Source organism: Aplidium turbinatum, chromosome 10 (genome assembly GCF_918807975.1).
Source record: "Aplidium turbinatum chromosome 10, kaAplTurb1.1, whole genome shotgun sequence".
Taxonomy (NCBI): Eukaryota; Metazoa; Chordata; class Ascidiacea; order Aplousobranchia; family Polyclinidae; genus Aplidium; species Aplidium turbinatum.
This window is the reverse complement of record NC_137481.1, coordinates 1885712-1910279: the sequence shown is the minus strand read 5'-3', so window position 1 is coordinate 1910279 and position 24568 is coordinate 1885712. Positions and strand designations below refer to the sequence as shown.

At 38.7% G+C, this 24568-nt stretch overlaps 1 protein-coding gene and 1 long non-coding RNA gene across 3 annotated transcripts; one reads left to right on the top strand and one right to left on the bottom strand.

Moving 5' to 3' along the window:
• Positions 1–116: 116 nt before the first annotated feature.
• LOC145778739 (uncharacterized) lies at positions 117–24568 on the bottom strand. Its single transcript, XR_014290461.1, has 3 exons — positions 24481–24568; positions 7627–7780; positions 117–827 (listed from the first exon to the last, which is right to left on the bottom strand). It is a non-coding gene; the product is annotated as an uncharacterized LOC145778739 (long non-coding RNA).
• On the top strand, positions 15205–18393 carry LOC145777905 (uncharacterized). Of its 2 annotated transcripts, XM_082589261.1 has the most exons (5): positions 15205–15414; positions 16060–16198; positions 16538–16721; positions 17629–17757; positions 18259–18393. In XM_082589261.1, the coding sequence occupies exons 1-5, from the start codon at positions 15245–15247 to the stop codon at positions 18270–18272; spliced, it is 636 nt and encodes a 211-aa protein (XP_082445387.1). In that variant the 5' UTR covers positions 15205–15244; the 3' UTR covers positions 18273–18393. The 2 variants fall into 2 exon arrangements, with proteins under 2 accessions (XP_082445387.1, XP_082445388.1); XM_082589262.1 differs by lacking the exons at positions 17629–17757; positions 18259–18393 and adding an exon at positions 17109–17163.

The following is a 24568-nucleotide window of genomic DNA, read 5'->3' as shown; positions in this document are numbered from 1 at the left end:
GTCACTGATAGTATTCTACATGAACATCAATCTACGCAATGAGAAAAATACAAACTTTGCTGTAGAAAGATCCCAGGTAACTAACTCTGTACTTAATCCTTCCAACTGAGAACAAATCAACTACAAACGCAATGTATTTGTGAGTTAATAATATAAATCACTCCTCTGATGGACACAAAGGTGGAGAGAGTTCATCATACAGACAGATCTTGAGGTGCTATCGGTTCCTGTCTTGCAATCACCTGTGCTACTGTGATGATCAAAATATAATTAACAGCACAACTGTGATGAAGATATAGATGTTTTTCATCACACACACAGAGCTCAAACCATATCGAAAACACAATTTAACCAATTGTAAATGAAAACATTTCATGTAAACCAGAAAGTTGTACCATGGCACTCAGATGCTGACCATGTGTTCAGCCATAAGTCCAGTAAGTGTGAACTGAAATGCAGTCAATAGATTTCTGGAACCAAAATCAATAGAATTGAGGAAGTCGTTACAAATGTTTTCGTGTTACCTTCGGTTTTTCAGGATAAAGTTTCACATTGTATCTGACCATGGCTACCATGTGAACATCATTGACGTATTGCAGGTGATGAGAGATGAAAAAGCCTGGTATCATGAGCCAATAGGACCCTTTTGCTTTCAATATGTCCAGAAAACCTTCAGTCTTCTTCTGCCACTTCCGCTCAATGGCACCAATATCAAATGCCACTGCTCGGCCCATCACTGGCTTCTTAGTGCCCTCTTGTGTGGCAAGCCTCCTCCCCGTTGAAAACAGTCGCCTAACAAAATTCATAACACTGCTTCCTGCAATGACCTAAACAGAGTTTTGCGTAGGTTATATATTTAATTAATTATATCAATGTATGTATGGTATTGGTAAACACTGGTATACTTCGCAACCAGCATGCAGCAATCCTAAAGTGTTTCGTGGGAAAACTGCAACATGAATTTTTTTTTAACTGAAAGTTAAAAACATGTCCAGACTTCTAACAAGAGAAAGATCGCAAAGTCCAAAATCCTCCACTTTGTGTTAAAATGTCCTTCTGTAGGTTAATCATCCTGATTCCTGACAGTCTTTTTTTCACAAAGACACCAATAAATAACGTGTTTTGAGAGTGAACTCAGTGAAGGACATGTTATTGTATTACAAAACCACATTTTTTGACTTGGGCACTCGCTCGCAAGATAGCTGCCTCGTGTCAAATAGAAATTTGGTAATTTGGTGATAAAATAAAATCTTACAGTTGTTTTGCTTATAGAAATTTTCTTTAAAAGTCAAGCTATCAAAAACATTTCGAATCCACTCATGCAGTTCCATAATAATTTCAAAGGAGTAATTCTCACAGTTGAACCTTGTCAGACTAGACACAAAATCTCTTTAGCAAGAGTTGCATTTTAGAATCATTTTGCACTTGCTAAAGCGAGGGAGGGTAACAATTAACATTAATCCAAAACGTAAACATGGTGCTTTTTCTACCAAAGTTAATGCCACTAATTTCGTTTTGAAACCTTACTATTTTTTAACTTGTCATCATCTTAAACTGCAACGAAATTCAAAGAGTGTTTTGTGTTTTAAAAAAAAAAACCCAAAAAGCACTCACTTGTAAAACTGGTAAACTTTTTAATAATTTTCAAGCTACCAAGTTATAATAATAACAAACTTCAACATGAGTAAAACAAAAGCATTCCATACTAGTGGCAACAATTAAACCCAGACAAAGTTGATCCTTGCTCAGTAGGCTATGGGGGAAAAGACTTGAAAGCAACTCCATAAGATGTGATTATTGCAATGAATGTGTTTACAAAAGATGTACAGAAATTAACTGAAGCTTGGTAAGAATGAAAGACTTCAAATGTAAACATTGTCAAAGATAAATAAAGTTGAGTTGGTGAGAAGACATCAGTTCAATGAAACCGAATAGAATTAACACCAATAACCAGGGAAGTTTAATGAAGGGCCTGCATAAATTGGCAGACTCTGCTAGCAGGGACAAATTCCAGGTCTCACATATTAATGCTGGGCCAAATGGATGATGATACCCCCAAATAAACCATATCAAAGGTTGCTTATCTTGATGAGGAATAAATCATATCCAGCCACACAAATGAAAAATATAATTCAAAAGTAAAAAAATAACAAGTTTTCTAACTTTTTACTTTGAGAGTCTTCAAAGGCAATTTCAAAAATTAATTGCAATGTAACAGAAGACTCCGAAAGATAAAGTCACAGGAAACCACCTCAATGCAACCACACAATTTTAGAAAAAAAATTAAAAACAAAGATACAATTGAGGGCAAGAACACGCAAAGTGGTTAGTAGCCTGCCTGTAATTAATGTACTTTTTATTCAGACAAACTTTGATCATATAATTTTAGTTTAAAACAGTGTTATTAAAACAAATGAATTAGGTTAAAATGCTACACAATTAAAAATATTCAGCTTTGAAAAGAAAATGTGGTCTGTTGCAATTAAGGATCAAGCAGCCTAATTAAGACGTCAATTACTGTAAAATAGGGAAACAAAATAAAAAAAACAAGAGAAGAAACAGCTTGGAAGGTCAAATTTTTAAAAATATTATTGTTGCATCATAAAGTATGGAAATTAGGCAAAAATTATAAAATCAGTCAGATAGAGCTGAAATTGTGCAAAACTACAAACTATTGGACAACAAAAGAAAATTAATCAAAAACGGAGTTGTAAAACTAGTAGAATCAACAGTCCAGATTCAATCCTTTAGAAATTTGATTTGGTAGTCATAAACAATGTTCCTCTGAGTCGATGGTTACAGCACCAAGCCTGGGCAGGGTTTGAACTTCAGGGTCCACCCCGATAGCTCAGTGGTTACGCGCCCGGCTCAAGATCACACAGCGCTGGTTCGATTCTCGGGGTGTGCGCTTGAGCAACGCATTTAGGATTTCTCTCCATTCAGCGGCACCTAGTGAATGGAATAATTCCCCGGCAACAAGACTTCAACAATCGAAAACTTCACTCTGTCAATCTCGGTAACCGGCCCTGCATCAAGAGCCTCTATAAGTATGCGAAACTACCAGGAATAACCTATCAAGGCTTTGTCAGTCCGAGGATAAAGATTAAAAACCAACCAACTTGGTTGGGTGAAAAGGTGACTATGGTTGGGCACTAGGCAGGCTAATGGCTATCTATTTAAGCGATCAAACTCAGAAAATGCAAACAACAAAAAGACTGCCAAATTCACTGGTCTAAATCAACGTTTCTTTGCATTTTCCCTTCTCTGCGAGTTCTTCTCTAACGTCTAACCTCTGGACTGCTGCATTATTCCCTCAAACGCAAACATTTACAGGTTAAAATTTTTCTTTGAATTTTCATTTTTCAAGACTGCCACACTATTAGTTATTACAATCACAATTTAGCTTCCCCAATAATTTTAATTTTTTTCAATTTGACGCAGATTTTTTTGTCTGGCAACTCTTCTTGACCTGAAATGTATATGATGTTTCCAAATTAAAAGTAGAAGTTTTTTTAAATTATTATTACGCATGCTCAGTGCTCACCGCTCTGGCAGTTTGAGCACTTTGGCAAGATGGGTAAAAGTTCCCAAATGTGGTTTTTTGCGTACCAGAATTGGAAAAATCACTACGCTGAATTAGTTATGTAGTAGCAAAACTTTCGTTTCTAGTGTACCATTTACTGCACTGACGAGACCGTTCGGTCGAAATAGTAGCCTAGCGTCCTGTCTTACATTGTAGGTTTCAAACATAAAGTCGATAGAATTCTTATTCATAAAAGTTAGCTCAGTGCTTACACGCCTGACTCAAGATCAAGCGGTGCACGGTTTAGGCCTACCTCTCGGGGTATGCGCTTGAGCAACTCATTTCAGGACTGCACTCCATTCAGTGGCACCTAGTGAGAGGAATAAATCCCCAACAACAACACTTCAACACAGTAGGAAGTGCTTCAAAGCCTCTACAACAGACATGTGCAGGCAGTGGGCCGCAGTGTTGTTCTGCACTGCCCGCGTATTAGGCTACTCAGCATTATATTGAAAGCGTATGCTGTAGGCAGGGATGGAGGAACCATTTTAAAAGTAGGTGGGCCCAGACGCGCAGCAGTCAAAGTCAATCCAACTTCTGGGGGGCAAAAACCCCCAGACCCCCCTTAGCATTGCTGCATTCCAAATACTTTATATCATGTATGGCCTACATTGAGTTTTCATGATTACCTTTCGTTCCAACCAGCGCAAAGTTTCCATTTTTGGGCCCGATTGGCCAAAACATTTGCAAAATTGTTAAATTGCTTTATAGTGATAAAGCTTTGGTAGAGAGTTTGCTTTGTTGAACCATAAAAAAATAAAACATAGTAACCTTAGACTCTAAGGTTACTAAGGCTTAGAGGGTTTAACATAGGCTACTTTATTTCGCACAAAAAATATAACATAATTAAAATAAACTCAAACGTTTTCGACACGTAGCCTACGTGTGTCCTCATCAGGAAACAACACATAGCCTACATTGGTATGTCAACCAGATATTTGTTGACAAAGGCCGGGGAGCACTTAAACCCAAACCTATAACAACTAAAAGTGCAATTAAAGAGCACATCGCCTCTTGTGAAACGTGCACTGACAATGTCTCGATCGGCCAATTTAAAATCATCTCTCGAGACACATCTGATTTTTAGACTAAGATCATGGAAGCCTTAAGAATTAAACGTAACAATTCATCTCTGAAACGGCAGTTGTTTGCCTGTGGCTCACCGTTCCTTTTGTGTGTGTTCTAATTGTTTATCCAATGCCTGTTGTCTACACTTCATGTGATCTGTTTCCCACCGCATAATTTACTCGTAATCATTCTCGTATCATTTGTTCAGTTTGTGATTTTTAGTCCAGAGCAGTGGCGCGGGAACTATTTGTTTCTAGGGGGGGGGGGGCTGAAGCTGCCGTAGTATTGTCAGCTTCTGCCCCCCCTTATGTAGGTGGACATAAAAAATCTGGTAGTAAACATTCGGTCCCCTTCTGTGTGAAAGGTGACACCAAAGATCTAGTGTCTGAGGGTTTAGTTGCGATAATAGCCTATCTCAGCAACCTTTCAAGTGGAGTTTGAGCTTTTTCCACTTACAACATCGCTGAGCAAGGTAGGCTAAGTTCCGTTTTTAGGCGATCTTTCTGATGGCATCGGGTAAGCTGATCTCAGTAGCCTATCAGATCTTTCCTCACCGTTTGCACAGCTCAGAGGGGCCTTCTCTCTGTTGGCTGCTGTAAGCAGATCCGCCTGGTCGAATCTTCGATCAAGCTCAGCTTGAACCAAATCAAGGGTTTCGGTGTAGCCTATTGCTGTTTTCACTCTCTTTCTCCGCAGACGACAATAAGCATCCGATTCCTCTGTGTTTCGAAATTTTACTGGAGTTTTGCTCACTCGGGGATCATTTGGCGTCTTTGGATTGTTGGCAAACGTAGGCTAAGGATGTTCGCTACTTCCATAAGCTTGGAAATGGATTCATTTTTTCTGAGATTTTTGATCCGTTTGTGAAGAATGGTGATGGATTCTAAAGCTGTAGATTGTAGAAGCAGAGATCTTCTTGTTTTGGAACTGTCTTGCGACGGCTTCTGCAGGCTGAAAAACTTCACCGCTGCAGGTAGGCTAATCGCAAAATAAAGCCACATCGTGCTTGCTTGTTTTACCAAGCCGAATATCTTTGCACGTGCAACTCCTCTCATTGCACTATCTTCTGCCATGTCGGTCAGACATTGCAACAGGATAGGGTAGCAATTAGCAACACGAGCGAGGGCAGAAGCACGAACGCACCAACGAGTAGGACACAAACTCAGAAAATTGCAGGCAACTTCATCGGAACCAAAAAAGACATGAATAAAGATCGATAAAAGGTCACCTTTAGAAGATACGATTCACGAATTACAACTGCAACACCTTGAACGAAGTTTAAGGCATCGGCAATAAGCCTCACCTCCTTTACAACGTTATGTAGCCTACCTTAAATTGTCAGATATTTCTAGGAGGGGCTGAAGCAATTATCGAAAATTCCAGGGGGTTGAATTAGCTCCAGGGGGGCTGAAGCCCCTTGGGCACCCCTACTTCCCGCGCCCCTGGTCCAGAGTGTCGTTACAGTTGCAATGCAAAGTCAAATATATCTTCCGATTTTTCATTTTATGTATAGGCTATTGCAGATTTAATTCCTGATGAGGACACACGTAGGCATGTCGAAAATGTTTGAGTTTATTTTAATTATGTTATATTTTTTGTGTGTAATAAAGTATGTTAAACCCGCTAAGGTTACTATGTTTTATTTTTCTATGCTTTATAGTGCTGTACAAAATATGGCGATGAACACACAAATAAAAAAGAATCAATACACACACAGTTATAATACCACCTGGGATAAATAATCTGCAGCATTATACAGTAGGCTGTGCGCATATGTAACAGCCGCAGCACCAATATACATATATAATACTGGCATCAACAATGCACAGCTAATTACCACAAAGTTTCAATACCAGGAGTACCGGTACTGAACTGGTATATAACTTACACATATTTAACAGTTAGCACAGTTATCTGGGAGTAACAGCCTGCAGTATTATGTGCATACACAACTTACAGCTGCACCATCAATATACAAATATAATAGGTCTACTGGTATCAAACAACAAGGTTTCTTCAACTGTCACTATATAGGTGACTGCTACTGTATTACACTTGAAATTTTTTCCTAAAAAAGTTAATAATACGATCATTGAAAGCAATAAATTCTTGGCAAATTGTCGTGAGATCAACTTGATCGATCAAGTTTTTCTGAATGTGTTCAACTGTTCGTCCTATGGTTCAAGTGCTCTTGGGTTAATCTGCTTTTTAAGTAATTTTTCACCAGTCTGTGGCACGAAAAAGACCTTTTTGCAGTAGCGTTAAACATAGGGATTTTCAGGTAAAACTGTATCAGTTTTGATAGATTCATGTAAATGTTTTATCTATTTTAACAGCTTAAGTTCGTTTTTTCGAAAGAATTAACATCAATATCCCCATCTAGCCTGGTTTAAGTGCCTTTTTTTAGAGACAAAGTTGCTGCATCCTTTACCCTAGCTGCAGCTAAAATTACTTTCTCTATATCACAAAAAACTGCAGGTTATCTTGGTCAAATCTTTTGCTACCTTTTCAAAAATATTTGGCTTTCAAAAGTGAGTGGGCCAGGCCCACCCAGAAAATAAAGTAGGTGGGCCCAGGCCCGGGAGGCCCACGTGGTTCCTCCATCCCTGGCTGTAGGCTATGCATACCCTTCTCAAATTACATTTTATTGTCTTCATCCTTGGCGGTAGTATCGTAACGGGGGGTAATAAATCGTAAAAACTTTGTGAATAACTGCTGAGCGCTTGCTTAAATGTGAAAACTTTTTGATATGGTTCGCATTAAAGCAAGTGTAGTCTAAATTTTCGCGCGCTGTGTAATAGGCTATTGCGCTGAAGTTTTGTGATATAATAATGCTGCTTGCCGTTCTCTACATGTTCGCGCCAGCAATAAAAAATAAATTGAATTGAATTGAATTGTTGGCTTGCAATTTCACAATACGAATGCAGTAGCCTACGGTAGCCTACAATCTATCCGCTGCAGAAATGTGGTTTTACCGAAGAATTCTTAAAATTCCATGGACAGCTTTTCGAACCAACAGAGCAGTTCTCCAACAGATGGGCCAGGAGCAGCAGATAATGAGATCTATAGAAATGCGGCAACTGAAGTTCTTGGGTCACAGCATAAGGAAAGACGAACTTGAAGATTTATCTTTAAGTGGAAAAATAATAGGAAAACGGTCAAGAGGAACTCAAAGATTCACATTTTTGCACAATTTTCAACCACAAATCAAAAACCCTACTAAAATTTGGCAAGACGCACGAGATCGATCAAACTGGAACATCATTGTACATCGAGGGCTGTATCAGCCATGATACCTACAGAGAGAGAGAGAGCCTACGGTAACAACTAGAACATCACACAACTAAGGCGAAAGAGAAAATTGAAAAAAGAAATCTAATCGGGAAAAATGATGGTTTGCGAAAATTAGAGAATTGAAAGTAGTTACTTTTAGCGCCAAAAAACTCGAGAGTGCGATGTTTTAACTATTTCCAGATTAGTTTTCTTTTTCAATTTTCTCTTTTGCCTTAGTTGTGTGATGTTCTAGTCGTTACAGTAGCCAACACATAACTGTGTTGCCAACCACAGAAATAGAATAGATATAGAAGGCTCATAGAGCGCTTTATATGGCACCGTCGCAACTTGCTAGCCGCCATCTTTGTTAGCACATGGATGGTATTCACCGCTGGAGCTTTCTCAAGTTGATATATGTGCTACAAATTGTTTACAAAATGCCTTATTGTGCAGCTATAAACTGCACAAATCGCCTCAAAAAGGGCTGAGGGAAAACTTTTTCAGGGATGGTCGAGCATTTTCAGGGGTTGTCGAACATTTTCAGGGGTTGTCAGGCATTGTAGAGTATAGCTACTTTCGGGCATTATCGATAATTTCCAGGCATTGTCGCTCAATATCAGTGGTTGGCAGGTTTGGTAGTCATTATGGAACATTTTCAGGCATTGTCGAACATTTTCAGGGGTTGTGGAGCATTTTCAGGGGTTGTCAAGCATTGCAGAGTAGCTACTTTCAGGCATTGTCTAGGATTTCCAGGCATTGTCGATCATTATCAGTGGGTTGACAGGTTTGTTAGGCATTATAGAACATTTTCAGACATTGTCGAACATTTTCAGGGGTTGTCGAGCATTTTCAGGGGTTGTCAGGCATTGTAGAGTAGCTACTTTCAGGGATTGTTGGGAATTTCCAGGCATTGTCTAGGATTTCCAGGCATTTTCGATCATTATCAGTGGTTGACAGGTTTGGTACTGTAGTCATTATGGAACATTTTCAGGCATTGTCGAGCATTTTCAGGGATTGTCGAGCATTTTCAGGGGTTGTCAGGCATTGTAGAGTATAGCTACTTTCAGGCATTGTCGATAATTTCCAGGCATTGTCCAGGATTTCCAGGCATTTTCGATCATTATCAGTGGTTGACAGGTTTGGTACCGTAGTCATTATGGAACATTTTCAGGCATTGTCAAGCATTTTCAGGGATTGTCGAGCATTTTCAGGGGTTGTCAGGCATTGTAGAGTATAGCTACTTTCAGGCATTGTCGATAATTTCCAGGCATTGTCTAGGATTTCCAGGCATTTTCGATCATTATCAGTGGTTGGCAGGCTTATCAGGCATTATGGAACATTTTCAGGCATTGTCGAACATTTTCAGGGGATGTCGAGCATTTTCAGGGGTTGTCAAGCATTGTAGAGTAGCTACTTTCAGGCATTGTCTAGGATTTCCAGGCATTGTCGATCATTATCAGTGGTTGACAGGTTTGTTAGGCATTATAGAACATTTTCAGGGGTTGCCGAGCATTTTCAGGGGCTGTCAGGCATTGTAGAGTAGCTACTTTCAGGCATTGTTGGGAATTTCCAGGCATTGTCAATCGTTATGAATGGTTGACAGGCTTGTTGTTGGGCAATGTCAGAAATTTTCAAGCATTGTCGAACATTTTTAGGTGTCAGGGGTTCTCAGACATTGTAAAGTACATTAGATTCTTTCTGGCAGGCATTGTCGGCAGTGGCGTAGCTAGGGAATGTGCCGCCCGGGGCGGATTCAGGTTTTGCCGCCCCTTCAAGAAAAAGCATGCAAAACCAGCCCGGATCTAAGGGGGCAGAGGGTGCAGGTACCCTGGACCCCCCGAATTTTAAAGGGCCCCCATACGTGAAAAAAGTGTGATTTTGTGTTATTTTTTTTTTCTTTTAGATTTGTAGTTTCTGAAAAATGCTGTGCAGTGGTGGATTAATGCTACTGTAGACGTCGCGGGGGTGTTTCGCGCCGTAGGCACAAACAATTTTTTTGCACGGGGGCCCCTGATCTAAAAGTGCCCCGGGCCCCCCATCAGCTAAATCCGGCCCTGTGTGAAAATGAAATGCGTTTTTTTATCAGATTATAATCAAAATCAAAAATCGTCGTCTGAAAGTGCCGCCCCCAGACGTGCCGCCGGGGCGGTCCGCCCCTCCCGCCCCCCCTGAAAATGTTTGACCATCCCTGAAACTGCTCGACAATGCCTGAAAATGTTCTATAATGACTAAAAAATCTGTCAACCACTGATAACCCAGTAAACATTTTTCTTTGGCCCAACGTTGGCTGACGGTTGTTCGGGTTGGCTGAGGGTAGTGTAGTTTTGCCAACTTTGCCAACTTTGGAAATATTTTAATTGATAATACCTACGAAGAATTATTTAAGTTTGCTTTATTGTATTCCTTTTACAATTGTAATGGGACAATGAAAATGCAAAAAAACTTAGAATTAGAAAGTCGGTCTTGCTAATGTTGGTGTGCAGTTGTACAAAACGTTGGGCCAACGTCATTATTTGCGGATGTACTACGGTAATATCTCAATTTTTTTACATTATTGTTTTAAGGAAAAAAAAAATTGAAATGTTTTTCTAAATCATGCATCACTATGAGGATCACTAATTCTGAACAAAAACACTAATTCGCAAATCAGGGCTGTAGTTTCATCTCGCAATTTTTGCGTGCTCGGTTCTTTTTTTGTTTTCGTTTTTTTCATTTTATTTTTGAAACAAAATATGACAACACTGAGCTGAATAATTGTACCACAGTTCCCTTTACCATGTGTTGGTAGGTAAGCACTTTAACCATAGACATCTTATAACAACTAGACTGCGCTTGTCGCATCTCGATTGAGAAAGTTAAAAAAAATGTCCGCCATTGTTAGTGTCTTGAGCCAATCAGAAGCTACTTTGTCTGTGACGTGCGATAGTAAAAAACGCGCGAAAACCCTTCAAAGCTGACGGCGTGACGACATTTGTAATTTTGTATTGGCTGACATTTGCAGTTTTGCACATTTCATAGCTGGCAGCTTAGTGCAGGAAAACGCAAGTAGCGCACATCATGAAACTCAGGTAAGGTTTGTTCAGTTGACTCAGATATATTCTTCAGGGTAAACTATTAATACTACAAAAAGTGCTTATATTTGATTTAGATCTTAAGAGCATATATTTTAACAAAAAGTAGTGATATTTGAAGTTCAACAGTTGTCAGCTACATGGCGTGTGTTTGCATTGTGTTTACTTGCCAGTGCATACAATTATTACACTGGACAACATCAAGTTTTTTCCTCAAATAGAAATATATGACTTAGATCTTTGCTTTCTCAAACTCCGGTTCTGGCAAATTTCCATTGCAGGCTTTGACTATCCTGGAACTTCAAATTTATCTAATTCTAGATTTTCGTCACCAACGACTTTGAAATTTTTCAAAATCAAGGACAAAATTCCCCATTTGGTTATGTATTTCTGTGTTTCAAAATTTTTGAAAACTACGCACAATTTGTCACAAAAATATCATTAACAGCACAGAATTAGGTCATCAAAAAGTTCACCTATATTATCAAACAATTTTACATGGAGACATGTCAGTTTTACAGCTGTGCATGTTTCACAGTACGATCACAATTTGACAATATGCTAATGACTCCATATTAAAATAGGCTGTGGCTATATTTACACTATATAGTGTAATAATAGCCTGAATAGTGTTGCCAGATAAGAAATTCTGCCCTAATTTGAGAAAAGTTAAGCTATGTAAAACAAAAACTTGTATTTTGGAAAAATTTTTATTCCCGGGCAAAGATCAAAATCCTAATTTTATTCCTAACTCTAACCTTTACCTTAACCCTTCCTAACTTTAATCCTAACTCTGGCAACACTTGATTGTGGAAAAATAGCCACTTCCATTAAAATAAGCTTTGGAGAAAGTAAGATCTTCTGCGGACCGGCTTTTGACAACCACTTCTTTACATCATATTGTGTTTCAGTTTATATCAGAACTTTCTGTAGGTGTTAGTTATATAATTACTAATGCAATGTACCGGTACCAAGTTGTGCAATTTTGTAAAGAGCGGAACATGCCTGTGGAAGTATGTTCACTTTGGTCAAACCGTGAAAAACATTTGTCAAAATGGCCACCTTGTGCATCGAAATTGCGCTACAAAGGTTTGTTGGAATCAATGGCCACCCTTAAAAGTGATTGAGCAGAATACAGTGTTACTATTCTTTATGAAACAGGTGGGCTACATCTCAATATATTATACAATATACATGTTATATGACTGAAGTTTAATTTGCGAACTCTATGTTCTAATGTTTTCTATAAAATAGCAAATTGTGTTAAAATGCTTGATTTACCATTATTTTGCACTTTCTCCAGTGTCCACTGCTGTTCAGTTGAATTATCTGCATTTTTATACCGATTGTCTGGCCTAGTGGTTAGCATGTGCACTAGGGTGATGACTAAAAAAAATTTTTTTTGCCTGCTATGGGAAACGATGAACTTTTTTATGTGTACCAAGAATGTGAAATTTTTTTTTGAAAATTTTTCAAAAACCTCCCCCACCAATTGATATTTCTGACGTCACTTATGTACATTTTTCTCCTTTTTTATTCCTCATACATTGTTTAAACTTGTTAAAGACTCCTTACCACACTAAAAAGGTGGCCCACAGTATGGTGAAGATTTTGAAAAAAAAATTGTCGAAAAAAGTCAAGGGGGTTCAGAGATTTTACCCTTTTTGTCATTATTTTTCGCAACAGCGCCTCTAGCGGAAAATTTTTAATTAGTGTAACTTCAAGAATTCTTAAGCGATTTCGGTAAATTTTTTTGTCAATAAGCTCATTTTGAATGCTAAGGAGGTTTATTGTTACTTTATTTTGATATATTTTTGTCACTAGAGGGCACTAGTGTTTTATATCTGAACTGATAGTCTATAAAGCTAGACCAGATAAGAGTTTTTAATAGCATTGCAAGTTGCTGAGAATTTAAAAGAATAATTGAAATCATTTGATCTATTAATTATTAGCAGCTTGTTGTACTGTACATAAAATCTTGATAGTGTAGCCTAGTCTATTTAATGGGCCTATAATACGCTCATGCAATTTATCATGCAACTGAATTCACGTTAGCCTAGTTATCGGGTTAGTTTTTTAGTTACCGGTATTGGGTTTTGGAGTTGGGGGTGCTTAACTGGTTGTTTTGGATTGCATATCATGAGTGAGATAGATTTCTGCCACTCCTTTTTCATTTGTGCGGTAGCTCATTCTTTATGTAGTTTAATGGTAATAAACATGGTGAACCAATGTTTCGTTAATCCTTGTCCATGCAACTGTTACGAAATTGAATAATGGGCCTATAGATTGTTAATTAGCTGTAAATGTTGTCCAGAGCAGTTAATATCGTAATTATATGGCAAAAAAAGATTATCATTTTTAGTTTTGTTAGGAATTACCTGTAACCTATACCATAGGCTACTTTTAAAAATATGTCGTTTTTGAAGTCGAATACTGCTGTTTCCAAGAAAAAAGGAATTTGGGCTGCAAATCTACCCTCCTCCAGCTACACCAAACGACGAGACCTGCCAAGAATGGAGAATTTGAATACCTGTGTTCGGCTGCCATCAAATTACCAGGTTTTAGGTCGATATCATGTGCTGCTGGAAGCTGAAAAGCTAAAAAAAAGTAAGAATGGCAACAATACAAGAAGAACTGACCCAGTTGTGGCAAAAATTTAGTTTTCCAGTTCTCAGGAAACAGGTAATCAATGCCCGTTTAGACAAGTTGGTTTCACAATACGAAAAATCCAAACGAAGGCCAAACGAAAAATTTAAAGAAGACTTACCTATCATTTTTGATATAACTATAAGTGATGGAAAGTGGCTGTCTAACGAAGATAAAGAGCTTTACAAAAAGCAAATTGAGTCACGTGGAAGAGTTGGCTACACCACTCTGAAACCTTCCTCACTCTCTGCAATACACCCTTCAAAAAGGCTAAAGTTACAAATTCCTCCTGCTTCAACAATACGTAATTGTCCAGCAAAGATGGTGATTCTGAAAGTGACAGGGCCTCCAGTTATTCCGAGAGCACAATATCAGAAGAAGAAGATGGGTTTGAAAAGAAGAGGAGATCGTCAACATTGTCAGTAACAAAAATGGTGGTTCGCCATTCTTTGTCCACCCACAAAGCATCGGGTGTGTGCTCCACTCTGAATGAAGAAGGGGTTACTCTCCCTACTCTATCGCAGTCTGGTGTGTGGCGTAGTGTTATAAGAGCTGGAAACAACGAAAAGGATAAAATAAAGTTGCTGTTGAAAGAAGGAAAATATTAGTGTCTCCATTTTGATGGAAAAGGTTGTCTGGGAAGGAGTTTCAGGTGGTTTGCCTCCAAAGAGAAACAAATGAGGTCAAACTTGGAATACTAAAGTGCAAAAGTGGATCTGCTCAAGATATTTATAATGAATTGGAACGAATTTTAAATGAATATGAAGCCTGAATGAATATGAAGAAAAGAACATGGAAATATACGATAAATTTGGGTATCATGCAGTCGATTTAAGGATTTTGCAAGTTTTACACTAAAAAAACAAATTACTGCCATCTAGTGGTAAAAATGTAACAACTAACAAACTACCAAGTCACCCAGTATCAAAAATAAACCATCTGACAAAAAAAAATTGTCGAAATCCCTTAAGAATTCTTGAAGTTACACTAATTAAAAATTTTCCGCTAGAGGCGCTGTTGCGAAAAATAATGACAAAAAGGGTAAAATCTCTGAACCCCCTTGACTTTTTTCGACAATTTTTTTTCCAAAATCTGCACCATACTGTGGGCCACCTTTTTAGTATGGTAAGGAGTCTGTAACAAGTTTAAACAATGTATGAGGAGTAAAAAAGGAGAAAAATGTACTTAGGTGACGTCAGAAAAATCAATTGGTGGGGGAGGTTTTTGAAAAATTTTCAAAAAAAAATTTCACATTCTTGGTACACATAAAAAAGTTCATCGTTTCCCATAGCAGGCGTTTTCGATTTCCTCAAAAAAAAATTTAGTCATCACCCTAATGTGCACCCTCTGTTTGTAGGTATCGGGTTCAAGTTCGGACTGAGTCACACCAAGATGATAAATTGGTACTTCATTCTTGCTAGGTGTGTGGTGTTAGAATGAAGTAAGGGTAAGTTTCACACATCGTGCTGCCAGTGACTCGCTACTGCTGCAGTAATCTTACTCGAGTAGCTGTGTGGCCCGGATACAAAGCATGCGGCGATGGGCTTTACTGACCACTCACGACACCTGAACTTAGTACTTATAATGAGACTTAGTTTTATCTATGAAAGCTTTAACATATATTTTGATACATATTATATTAGATGACTTGCGAAGGGCTGAAAGATGGTGTAAAGAATACACATTACGAAGTGATGTTGAATTGTCATCAACAGATGACAATGAATCACAATCTTCATCCAAAGGTGTTTTGCACGAAAAGAGAAAACACAGGTATGTCTATCTAATGTTTAACATAATTGTTAACATGAAACAGCGATTAACTGTTGTAATACTTCCTATAAGGTTTTACGATATGAAACAAGTTAGACCATAATCAGATTAGTATGTACACTTAGTACAGATTACGTTGTTGCATTGTTTCATTGCCCTCCTAAAAAACAAAGTGCTTTTCCCCCCACAGTCTGCAGTCCTGAAGAAAACGGCTGACCTGGATAAAGCGGACATAAAGAATTATCTGCTTCTGTAAAAATTTCTTCCTTGTTTGTTGATTGTCGCTAGTTTTTCTGTCCTCTTTTCTGAAAACTTTAAAGTGTTTTTGTCCATTTTAAATATATATCCTAATCGTCATGTGTGGCACCTTGAAAAAGATTCTCACCCGGATCTAGTCTCCCTTCCTATTGTCATCTCCCGAGTAACTGACCAAACTTGGTATCGGAGTGGAACCCATGATTGTCCTCACAGCGGTTGTGTTGCAAAAGTAAGAACAGTGCTTTGTATTGGAAAGCAAGCTTTAGCCAACCAGACATCGTGGTTAAGGTTATCAATATTGGGTTACAAGCACAAATCTAAGCCCAACTACTAGTAGATATTAAGTATACAGATGCTCACTGTAACAGGATTTACGTTTGCTTACAGAAGGAAAAGTGTTCACTTATCTTCAAACAATTCTGACAGAGCAACGTCAAATGAGGATGTTCCTCTTCCTGCTACAACCATAGCGGAATTAAAAACCGTAAGCTGCATGCTGGAGAATGAGGAGACCTATCAGATTGTGGTTAGTGAACACGATATGTTCTTAGTTCTTACTGCGCATTACCTATCTAAAGTCACCCACATTTTTGGTAATACATGAGTTGTATGTGTGGGGAGTTAGTTTTTCTATTTAGCCTAAAATGAGTTTAAACTTGAATGAATAAATTCTAAACCATTTAATGTCTGCCTCAACAGGCTAATTGCACAATTCATCGCACATAATCACATGGTACACACCAATATATATCCAAAAATTTCATGCCATTGTACGCTGGTAGCCTGGTACGCACCGCGACTGTTTGATGGGGCTGTTTCAACGATCTCGGCTTATGCATTTCAACATCCATCTGTTCTATTGCAGTTCAAACCACTGTGTCGTATAGGAGGAAGAAGCCTATACGACACGGTTAATCGATTGATGCCTCAGGTGCTGTTAAACGAAGTCGCAAGTTACGTCTCGCGGACCGGGAAGGGGAAAAATAAATTAAGTGGAGAGAAAAAGTTTTCTTTTGATTCCATGCAAAACTTAAAGAACATGGTCGTAGGTAAGTAGTTTGTTTAAGTTTTGTATTCACCTTTTGTTGGTATGATATCGTCTCCAGAAAGAATATATACTCACTGTTCATGATTAATTTTCAATGAAATAACAACCTTAGATATAACATAAGTTTTGCAGCATCTGAAGTTTACCTTTTTCGTAATCTTTTTTGTCAATTTGCTGTTTACTATCCCTGATTAATGCCTCAGTCTAGATCCAGTTTAAAAACACCTGCTGTTTACTCGTGTGCAATAAAAAAGATGAGATTAGAAAGTTGATCTGGCCGATTTCGCAGGGAAGGGTGGCCTTCTCTGCGAAAAGCTCCGGAAGGCCGACCTTCCCGGGTTCGGCGGCTATGCTTATGGTGATGTCCTCGCCTTTATTTTCATTACAGATGTTCGTGCCACGCACGTGAAACAGACTGTAGAGTAGAGTGTAGAGCAACCTTCTTAACCTTTTCTGACCCGTTACCCCACTTAAGCATGGTGGGCATCTTAAATCTATTATTTGTCTATTAAATCCCATAACCTTGTCCATTTGCCCTTCAAGCAGTTCAAGGCGTTTATGTCAGAGAAAAAGTCGCACAAATAAGCAACCTTCGACAAGAACATGTTGTTCTGCATCTTCTCGTGAAGACTTCCAAACAGCAGCATAAAATTAATTCCATTCGTACCAATTTTATTAGTCTTTGGCAATCAATTGAATGGAATAGCCAAACCCAACAATGATTTAAGTTTGATTAAAAATTGGTAACAATTTGCACTGTCCTGCTCATTGCCCTCTGGAAGACCTCAAACTTCCCCAGATTGAGTAATTACCCACAGGTTAAGAGCTGCTGGCCACTGCTGTAGATGATTGTGTAAAAATAAAAATCGATGTAACATTATTTGTTTACAAAACTGCTTTACTTATAGATGTTGTCCAGAGCAATACGAAATCATGCACTCTACAAGAAATCGACCACAAACTGGGCGACTGGTTTAAGACGTGGGAAGACCGCGATGGGGGCCGGCTTAAACGTCTTGCTAAAAAAAGTACTGCGGGTATGTTCATTTGTTCTCTCCGTCACTGACAAATCGTTACTATTCTCTCAATAAGGGCAATAAAAGCATTTTTATTTACTAAACCAGCGATTAGTTTATTACTGGAGCAGAACTTCAAGAAATATGCACACATTTTAAGAGACTTGACTTCGAAGATCTATCAAACGATAACAATAATAAGTTGCACTGGTTAGAGAAAGCAAACTGCATTAACACGATTAACGAATGTGCATTATTGTTAGAGGTTAATAGAACATAACGGTATACCCATTCCCCAGCCCATCGTATTCGTATAGGCTACGAATTACAGAATTAAAACATACTGAGGAATGTTAGGATGTATTAAAAAAATGCTTGTTATTGTAAAATAACCGGGTGTTGCATACACATATCCATGAGATATGTAGCAATTAGAGTCTGTTCTTTCACGGTGCTGTAAACACGATCTAATTTGCACTGTACAGTATATTTTCTTTACATATGTTGCATATTGTTTTATAGGTACTTGCGTTTGAGGCCGTCACAGATCACGTTGTAACATCCAGGCGTAGTCTTCTGATGAGGCATGAAGTACCTCAGTCCACTGTGTTTTTAGACTTTTGTGCATGTCTTGTCGTAGCTGTCAATTGTGCATGGGTGGTGCATTTTACCATTCGAATAAATGTATTTTTCAACAACTTTACGTTTGTTTACATCATTGACTTAAATTTGCTCAGTATAAGAAGATGGTCACCGTATTGGCATATGGATCATCAGGACAGTGTCAACTTGAAATTGCAGGTTAAGTTTAACCAACGTTGCTCAACTACAACGATTAGTGCAAAATATGTATGGCCAACTGCGACGAAAGGTGCGAAGTGCGTTTGGCCAGCGTAGGTACCAACGATGAACTACGTTGGCAGTAGAGTTGGGATTACGTAGGCCCAAAGATTTTAAAATAAGTCGGCTCAACTGCGACGAATGGTGCAAAATACGTTGGGCCATCGTAGGGTACCAACGATTAACTACGTTGGGTGTAGAGTTGGGATAACGTTGGCCCAAATATTTTAAAGAAGTTGTCCCAACTGCGATGAAAGGTGCAAAATACGTTGGGCCATCGTAGGGTACCAACGATTAACTACGTTGGGTGTAGAGTTGGGATAACGTTGGCCCAAATATTTTAAAGAAGTTGTCCCAACTGCGATGAATGGTGCAAAATACGTTGGGCCATCGTAGGGTACCAACGATTAACTACGTTGGGTGTAGAGTTGGGATAACGTTGGCCCAAATATTTTAAAGAAGTTGTCCCAACTGCGACGAATGGTGCAAGATACGTTGGGTCAACTTCGGCCACAACGTAGTGCCAACGGAGGAGCATTATTTTACCAACTGTCACACTACGTTGGGCCGAAGTACAATGTTTGCTGGGAATGATCGACAATGCCTGGAAATTCCCAACAATGCCTGAAAGTAGCTACTCTACAATGCCTGACAACCCCTGAAAATGCTCGACAACCCCTGAAAATGTTCGACAATGCCTGATAATGTTCTATAATGCCTAACAAACCCGTCAACCACTGATAATGATCGACAATGCCTGGAAATCCTAGACAATGCCTGAAAGTAGCTACTCTACAATGCCTGACAACCCCTGAAAATGCTCGACAACCCCTGAAAATGTTCGACAAAGCCTGATAATGTTCCATAATGCCTAACAAACCCGTCAACCACTGATAATGATCGACAATGCCTGGAAATCCTAGACAATGCCTGAAAGTAGCTACTCTGCAATGCTTGACAACCCCTGAAAATGCTCCACAACCCCTGAAAATGTTTGATAATGCCTGAAAATGTTCGACAATGCCTCACAAGCCTGTCAACCCCTGATAATGATCGACAATGCCTGGAAATTCCCAACAATTCCTGAAAGTAGTTAGACTACTCTACAATACCTGATAACCCCTGAAAATGCTTGACAACCCCTGAAAATGCTCCACAACCCCCCAAAAAGCTGACAATGCCTGACAATACCTGATAATGCCCGACAATGCCTACAATGCCTGAGAATGGGTATTTAGAGGTACCGGTTGAATAGGCTTTCACGATTGGTTGTGCTAACAAAGATGGCGGCGGGCGCACTCGAGTGGTGCCATCGCGGTGTGTGGAGCGTGAATGGGAATGAGCCTTCAATATCTATTCTATTTCTGTGTTGCCAACCTGCAGTTTTCCCACAAACTTGGGCTTTTATTTTTTTGAGTTTGCGTAATTTTTTTTCAGATTGGCGGTTGTTTGTTTCGGTTTTATCAACCAGCTTTAATAGTTTTTTGGCTTGATTTTGAGGCTGATCTTGAGAATCAGTTCAGTTTGTTTTTATTTCTGACCATCACAACGAAAAAATAATACGGGCCTATGACAAACATAGCAGAGGTCTAGAAAATAGAGAATGTTTTGCTGTAGTCAATATTCCGCTATTTCCCGATTTTTTTCTTGTTTTTAAAATAATGGTTGCATGAAAAGACGTCAGAGTAGCCTATTGCTATTGCAGTGCAGAGAGCATATGCCACCACCATTTTCGAAAAGTTTTCAGGTTTTTGAGAGCAAAAACGTCAAAAAAGTTGTGATGACAAGATAGGACGTACATAAATCTATTTCCTTATTTAGTACTTTCATACGAAAATGATGCTAAATTTTCTTGTAAATAATTTAATGCAGCCGCGTTATCATTTAAATTTTCGTACTCTGCCCGCCTGTAAAAAAAAGTTGCACATGCCTGCTTTACAACTAAGCGAAACCACCAGGATCAAGCTCTTAAGGAAGCATTTGCAGTCCAAGAATGAAGATCAAAATCAAATTACTAGGGGAGGGGGGGGGAGTTAATCGGCTTTTTTTCAAACCCAACTTTAGCTCTGGTTTTAACATAGGCCTACAACAGGACATTCTAAGACCTGAAAAAAAATTAAAATTTTCGTCCAATCGATTCTGTTTTGTTGTTTTGACCTTGTTTGTCTTGTTTTTTTGCAGCCTAATTGTTAGGCAGCTGCCTTGAGTGGCCTTTTGGTCTTTTGCTGCCAAAGTTGTTGTGCAAATTGGATTTCTCTCACTAAATAATTGATATCGTCCACAAAATCAATTGAACTGCAGGCCCATACAGCTCAGCTGGTTGCTTGGTTAAGCGTCTGGCTTCGGTATGTGAGGTTGTGCAATACATTTGAAGAACTTACTGCTCTCCATTCAGCGGATGGATAATGTAACAGGCGAGATGGGCCCATAATAATTCCCAAACAACAACGCGACAACAATCGGAAAATTTTCCATTCTCAATAACCGATCTGCATCAGTGGTGTAAAGCTCCCGCAAGTGGCTTATGTGACACTGCCAGAATTAAGCTATTTCAGTCCGAGGATAAAAGTTTCCTCAATCAAGCAAAAATAACTTCTAATAGCCTACCGTACGACATTAGTTTACAGATAGGTATCCCACTGCAGCACTGCCTGTGGCAGTTTAGTTTTTATTGCGGTAACAGGTTAATCAAACAATAACTTTCGTTTGGTGACGCTATGGAGTTACAATTGCAGATCAAAATAACACACATTATATAGATATACAATAAAACAATAAATACTATTTACTGCAAAAAGTGCTCAATGCCAAGCAAAAAAGCCAAGCAAAGTGAAATACATCAAATATAGCTACTACTCTCTAAAACCTCTACAGCCTGTTTCACCCTAAAAGGAGGATCATCAGAAGGTCCTAAAAAATATGCAAAAGCAACAAATCGATAATATCTGAAAAGATATGAAACATTAAAACCTTAATGTAACTTGCAATAAAATTTTCTACCTTACTTAACATCATCTTCAGGTACCGATTTTTAGGATATAAAAACAACACACAAAACAACTCAGCCAAAAAAAAGTTATATTTTGCATTAATTTAACATGTACATGTACAATATGTAGGCTACAAATGAACATAGTAAAAGTCAATGATTAGCATAAGTTGCTGGCTAATATATAAAAACACCAGTGAATAGTGTTTGCTTCACTTCTATACGGCAGCACTGACACTGTCTGCTTTGTAAACCGTTGAGAACAACGCTCATCTGTTAAGTAATAGGCTCTATTAGCCTAATGCGTGATTCATCTATCTCAGATGAGCATTGCTTTCAACGGTTTACAAAGCAGACTTTCTAAATGACCATATCTGTCTGTATTATGGTATGTTTACGTCACAATTGTAGGCCTACCATGCGAGGCAGGTCTGCAAAAAAAGATTTTTTCAAATCGTGAAGTGATTTACGCAGTTTTAGGAAATTACTACTTTTAACAATGGAAGTCTATAAATTGCCCCGACGTACGCACAAAGAGCCACAAATGTCAATTCTAAACCATTATTGACTTCATATTAGTCCTCAATAGATTTAATGATGGCAAAGATTATTATGAACTTGATAAACAACTTTCAGTAATAATATTGTTTGATTGATTGATTGATTGAATCTTTATTCTCGGACTGGGAAAGCTTCTTGCATAGCTTAATCCTGGCAGTTTTGTACATACTTGTAGAGGCTTTGTATCACTGACGCAGGCCCGCACCGAGATTGACAGAGTGAAGTTTCCGATTGTTGAAGTCTTATTGCCGGGGAATTATTCCATTCACTAGATGCTGCTGAATGGAGAGCAGTTCACAACGTGCGTTGCTCAAGCGCACACCTCGAGAGTGGAGTCAGCGCCGCTTGATCTTGAAGCTTCTTTTTGGGTTATGGTAGCAAGATTATTTGGTTTAATCATGAAATGAAATTGGTTTCACGTAAGCCAACAATAAAAATTTCTTTCATTTGATCATTGCGGCTGCACCTACACCAAAAATATGTTCCTGTATCGGCAGGCCTATATGGATGATGAAGTCAAAGAACGGCTGCACAAGTACAGTGTTTCAGAGTTTGCTTCTAAAATAAAAAGTGTGAAAAATTATTTCATAGAACCAGGTCCGTTGAAAGGATAATTTAGGCCCGGTGCAAATGAGACTGTCAGGCCCCAAATCCAGACACTTCTAAGAACAGCGCTTTAAAACCAACGAATACGAGGTGGTTTCCTCGAATTCCCGAGCCCGTTAGAATGGCTACCGGTCTAATCATCTCAAGCCCGAGCCCAAAAGTACTCTGGACCTCCTGTCAACGCTACTGCAGAGAACAAGAGATTCAAAAGTGACCAGCTACAATTTTGCCGTCTCTGAGCCAGTTGGCTGTCAATTGCTTCCACACTTCATGTTCTTCAGCTACTTTTTCGCTTCGCCGATGCTTGACAAGTCAGCCCACTATTTTACATCATCTCCCCAAGTTCGCCTCCTTCTTCCCCTGCACCTCTTTCCTTCCACCATACCTTCAATAACCAATTGATGTAGCTGTCCTGCCGATCCTCTCAAAATATGTCCAGCAAATTTCATCATTTGTTTTGCTAAATCGTTTGCCAATCTGTCGACGTCACTGTGAACTCACGGAAGCGTAGCGGAACTAAATTCAACACTGAACTCAATAAAACTACAGCTGCGAATTAATTATTTGTTGACAATTACATCGTCGAAGATAAACACGATCATTGTCGCTCCATCATGCGGCATGAGAATGTAGCCCCCATGGCAGGAATATTGCGCACACCCTGAAGAACATGCGTTTCAGTATTTTTTCAATTTGCTTCACACATTCAACGAAATTAAATGTGCTGGATTTCGATTAAAACGGGCGCAATTTAATAATAAGCAACTATTTAGAGACAACCTGGAACCAAAAAAGATGTCAAAACTGTAGCCTATTATCTGCAACGAACATGGTTTGAACAGCGATTGGCCGAATGCTTTGTTCACGTAACAACTATAGTTTGCCAGCAGGCAGAAAAATGGTGGCATTTGATTATAAACCATATCGGAAGGTATTACATCGAAAAGTGCAAAACTATCTCACAACAGGTAAAATCAATCGCCTTGCGATATTGTGGGTTATGAATAACGCTCTTTGACGCTAAAACGATGGAGTGTTCATCATCAAATAAAATGCTTAACATCTATATTCCCAGCCGGTAATCTGATTAAAATCTTCAAGCTTTCTGATGACTGAATGCTGTTTGAAACGCACTGGGATGGCAGAAACATAGCAGCAATTTAAGGAAGTCTGAAGTGAAGAATTTCAATTTTGTTTATTTGCCTAAACGTGCATCATAGTAAAAAAACATCTACAAAACTACTAGAAAAGTACATTATCTTAGTTATATATTCGACTCTTGGATAGTTAGCCGGGGGCACTCGATGTACATTTTTATTCTTCAAATTATTTTTGTCGCATCAATGTAAAAAGGCGCTGTAGCATAAACTTTATCTTCTTACAATTATGTTTACAAAGCCATAGCATCTGCTTTCACAAACATCCATTGCCTGCCTTCAACATCGTTGGGCACGACTGGATGTGTGTTTGGTTGAAGCATTTTTCTATAACAAAGTAAACAAAATCACACCAGATCTTGATTTGATTCTATTTGAATAAGAATATACTGAAGAAGCCACACTTGTGTGGCGAAAGCTCTATATATTAATAAATTATTTTTTCTAACTTGTTGTGATATCGTTTACTTCATTTCAAATGTTTTGTCACACCGCGCATCCTATTGGACCATCAGTTGAATCATACGAAAGTTTGACGAAAAGTTTAGGAACGAAGTCTTGTTTTGGAATTTTTTATAAGCTTGAACATACCTTTTAGTTCCGTATCCGGCAAAGGATTTGGCCGAGAAAGAACACGAATTCTGCTAAACAAAAACTTGCATGCTCTCGAAGGCCTGTG